This window comes from Solanum verrucosum, unplaced genomic scaffold (genome assembly GCF_900185275.1).
Source record: "Solanum verrucosum unplaced genomic scaffold, falcon-dt-bn FXZP01000280.1, whole genome shotgun sequence".
Taxonomy (NCBI): domain Eukaryota; kingdom Viridiplantae; phylum Streptophyta; class Magnoliopsida; order Solanales; family Solanaceae; genus Solanum; species Solanum verrucosum.
The window spans coordinates 4,213,800-4,218,712 of NW_026019982.1; the positions used below are offsets into that span (position 1 = coordinate 4,213,800).

A 4,913-nucleotide genomic window follows, 5' to 3' on the forward strand; every position below is an offset into this window, starting at 1 on the left:
AAGCCCTAGCGTAATATTCACTTTTCTAAACTAACTAAAATCTGACTTTACCCCAATTAAACTCCTAAAAACGAATTAGGATAATTAGGTAAGGAAAATACTAAATTACCCTTCCAAAATCCGGATTAGACTTTCCTTAATCCAATAGCCCAACTTCCAAAAGGCATAACTTACTCATACAAACTCGGAATCGCGCAAACTTGGTGGCGTTGGAAATATCATTCCAAGAGCTTTCCAACCATATCTGGAAGTACACCTAACTCATCCTGAGCTAGGAGTTATGGCCGTTTGAAGTTGACCAAAACTCAATTTTTCCTAACTTAAACAAATTTTCCAGATTTTCATTCTTTCCAAAAATGACTATTTCCAATTATTAGCTTCTTCTTAGTTATTTCAAATTGCGAGATGTTACATTTTCCCTATTTAAAATGTTATTCGGAGTTGAAGCCCAATGGATATTAAAAAAAAATCTCTTAAATCATTTATTTTAAAAACTTAAATCCTACAATCAATTAAATTGACGATCTCATTAACTCAACTAATGCCTATTCAGCATTCAGGTCACATAAGACTTTTTAAATACATAAAAATATGAGTAGTTTAAGTTTTGTGAATCGTTGGTGTACAAAATTTTCTACACCATCAGTTACTTTTAATGAGATTTAACCATAGTAACTTACTTTTATAAAATAACCATAATTCATGAAAAAAGAAAATCAACTATTTACTAAAAAAAAAAGAACATCAACAGGTAGTTGAATCATACTTGGATTCTAACCAAAATTATTTCCATAATTAAATTGTTTTTTTCCAAAGTTAATTACAATTACTATGTTTATCATAGGTTTTTCACTTTTTTCTATAGCTCAAGTAATTCTTCACAGCATCAAACTTTTTCACAACATCAAAAATTGTCAATCGGTAAGAAATAATTTTTAAAGTGTCAAACGATTTTGAAACTTGACACGCTTCTTTTACTTAGTGATATATCATCATGCAATTAGAACAAATTTCACATTTTTCTCATTTAGAAACATAAAAAGGCCCTTTTAAACACATCTTCACAAGCAAAAGAATTTCAATGCACTAAAAACAAGTGAGCATAGTCTCCCGAAAGGTGTATATTGTATCTTAAAGTGTCTTCATATTGTCCCCAATACTTAAGCTCTGCTCTTAGATGATTGGGAAGGAGTTTATTTATTGAACTTTCACTAATATTAAATATATTTTATCGTAAACGTGTTGACTATTTATATGATCAGATTTATAATTAATTGTAAGCTATCTTACATTTATAATTGTATTTTGCAAGATTAATGGAAAAGTTAAACGTAGATGAGCTAAATATAGGAGTTGAAGTTCCCTGAGACGAAAGTGACGTACTTTGGAAGAACATAATTTTGGTTAGAATCCAAGTCTGATTCAACTACCTTGTTTATGTTTTTTTTTAGTAAATGTTATTTTATTAAAGTAAGTTACTGTGGTTAAATCTCATTAAAAGTAACTGATGGTGTAGAAATTTTTGTACATTGACAGTGCACAAAACTTAAACTCTAAAAATATTATTTTTTTTTACCAATTTACACATATAATTTTCCTAGAGAAGGACGAATTGAACAGAAATTCTTCGTCACACAAAGTCGCACAACAAAACAAATTATTTAGAACAATCTAAAAATCTTTTATTTTACACTCTAACGAAGGGTCTCATCAAATGACACACCTCAGACGAGGATGACTCTGTCACTAAATGAATAAAAATCCCCCATCACACAAAGTTGCACAACTAATATATTATCTAGATCTAAATACAATCTATTAAAAAACTTTTATTTTACACTCTAACGAAGGGTCTCGATCATGAAAGTACACCTCTCAGACTCTAATCCCCCATCACAAAAAATCACACAACAAATTATCTAGATCTAAATACAATCTATATATGTTTTCCTCTATAAATAGTTCACCTCATTTTCACATCAACTCAAATAACAAGGTCATATAATATAACTCACTATTAACCCTAATCTCTCAATGGCATTGAAAGTTGTGTTGTTGTTGTTCCTTGCCATGTTTGTGTTGACAGAGCATAATGCTATGGCACAAGACATTGACCCAAAATGTGCAGCATTTTGTGTAATAAGATGCAATACAAGGCCGGTATGCCTCTCTAGGTGCCTTGCCAAGTGCTATATAACTACAATCACATATGAATCAGTTGATACTGAGCCTGCAAATCGTGGTTGTAACGTTGGATGTTCTCTTGGTCATTGCTTCAAGTTTCTCATCAACTATGGTACCTCTTCTTGTCTTTTTTTTCCTTCGTACTGATATGCAAAAAAAGTTACAATTTGAGTTTGACATCCCAAATAGATATCATGGAGAGGTTATATATGATCTTAGCCAGCTTAATTATGACATATTAATCTTTAATTATACGCATCAACTTATAGTAGAAAATGTCTGGAGTTTCACGGTTTATTAAAACAAATGTGTTTAGATTAATGAAAAGACATATTTTACGTGGTTAACTTAATTGAAGTTCTATTACATGTTTTAAGCTTTTCTTTCTCATATATGAAAAGTACTAATTCTTTTTATTATTTTATATTATTTCTGCAGATAATGAGAAGTTTGGAAGTTGCATGACAAGCTGCAATGAGAACTATTGCATTGGTGGCAATATTGCTTTAGAGAAAGCTTAAGAAAAAGCATTAAGAAATTATGACCACAAAGTATATTTGTGTCATCTATGACACTATGCTACTAAATACTTCTGTGGTAATAATTTTCTAAAATATGTATTTGTGTTTTGTATTGAATAAATCTTTTGTGCTTTAATATTCCTATATATTAAAGCACGAGAGAAGATTGTTGTTGCATATCATTTTGCTATTTAATTATCGTATTGTTTTAATTATGATTATAATTTTTAAATAAATTGTATCATTTTTTTCTTCATTACATAATGTGTTATATCAGTTGAAGAAACCTTACCCCTTGTGCAAGAACCAGGTTCTTGTACGTTTACCTAAGTAAAGACACAACACAATAAAACAAAGATTTTATCGTGGAAACCTTCATCCCTCACAATTTTATTAACTTCAAATTCAATTGAAGATTACAACTTAATAATCAATGAACTAATTACTCTACTCTCCAAGAAGTCAAACTCGCTTCTTGTTACAACTCTCTCAAACTCAACTCTCCAAGACGTCAAACTCGCTTCTTGTTACAAATTATCATAACAACTCTCTCTACTCTACTCATAGAAAGAATCCTAACTCTAGTACTTTTTTCTTCCCCTTTGTTGATCTCTTTGAACAGTTCGGCCCTCGAGAATAATTGTCTTGATTTGTGAATTGGCAAAGACAGTTTTTTTCTTTCTTCAGCCTTGTCCTTTTATAGAGATTGATTTGAGTTTGACCAATTTCTACAAGGAATGGAATACTACTCTTTTTCCTTATAGAATTGTTTGCCTTTTTCTTTATTCGTGTTGGACTCGTCTGTTTTTATTATTTTTCTTTTTTTTAACTTGAATTGCTGATTAGGAACAAACTTTTCCTTTTTTATATCTGAATGGGTGAATTTGCCAAACCCATCGTCAGTAATTTAAAAGACAAGCCTTAAAAATTATGATATGAGATAGAACTATTATAAAAACATAATATCACACGTAGACTATGGTATGCTTGTCCTATTCACTATTTTGAGCATGCTAACTCAGAAATTATGGCCATAAAGTACGTTATATGAAAAATTACATAAAATGTCCTAATTGCAGATGCTGCTGCTGCTGCTTCTTCTTCTTCCTTTTTTAAAATATAAAATAAAATAAGATAAAATTTGGCATATCGCAAGTGTATTTTTTTAGTGAATTATATATCAAAAGACTCGAAACATATAGTCACGAGATACTTGATGACAAAATACAAATAAATGTTCCAAGAGGGGGTCCATACGCATGCATGCATACTTTTTAGTATTTTATTTTTTTGATCAAAAGATGCATGCATACTTACAAATGAACAATACATTTTCATTTGTTGTGGTCCTAATTAGATTAAATTTCAATTCAAACATTATATTTTTTTATTTTCAGATGCTCAAATTCAAAATTTCTAACTAAAGGTGGAGAAATTTCATTCCACCCATGACCCTTTAAAGAGTGTTAAGTTAAACTCCTTCATTCAAAAATTATACTATGTAGATTGTTAAATCCAGGGGAGAAGGCACAAGTACCCCCTAGACTGTGACCGAAATCCCAGAGACACAACTTAACTAAACTAAGGTCCTATTACCTCCCTGAACTCATTTTATATATAATATTGTACACCTTTTGGCTTATGTAGCACACCCCGTGACTCCACGCAGTTGAGGCGCGTGGGATATATTTGAATGCCACGTAAGCCAAAAAGATGTACAAAATTACAAAACAATGAGTTCAGGAGGGTAATAGGACCTTAGTTTAGTTAAGGTGTATCTCTGAGATTTGGGTCATAGTCTAGGGAGGCACTTCTACCTTTTCCCTTAAATCCAGATAAGTTATATGAATTTGTATGATGGATAATCCATGTTCGTCGTAGAGGTGTCATTTAAGACCCCTTTAATATTGAAGCTACATTGCACATATGTAAACTATCTCTTCTTCTTTTTTTAGGTACATACAGTATATATATTAAAGGGAAAATGCTTTAACTCCCCCCTCAAACTTATACCGAAAAATCAGTTACACGTTTCAACTATTATGACGACCTATATATTACACACATTTACTATTAAAAAATGAATTTATTTACTACCTGCGATGTATAGTACCACTCTCATAATGAAAAGTGTATCAAACTTGAGCCACATTAATGTCATCTCATTGCCACATCAGATGCCATGTCAGATTTCAAATAAAATTCTCC

The 4,913-nt window shown here is 31.0% G+C and overlaps 1 protein-coding gene across 1 annotated transcript; it reads left to right on the forward strand.

Annotated features, from left to right (window-relative positions):
- Positions 1-1,975: 1,975 nt before the first annotated feature.
- LOC125817471 (uncharacterized) lies at positions 1,976-2,936 on the forward strand. The gene is made up of 2 exons (XM_049497005.1): positions 1,976-2,296; positions 2,623-2,936. The coding sequence occupies exons 1-2, from the start codon at positions 2,035-2,037 to the stop codon at positions 2,703-2,705; spliced, it is 345 nt and encodes a 114-aa protein (XP_049352962.1). The 5' UTR covers positions 1,976-2,034; the 3' UTR covers positions 2,706-2,936.
- Positions 2,937-4,913: the final 1,977 nt, after the last annotated feature.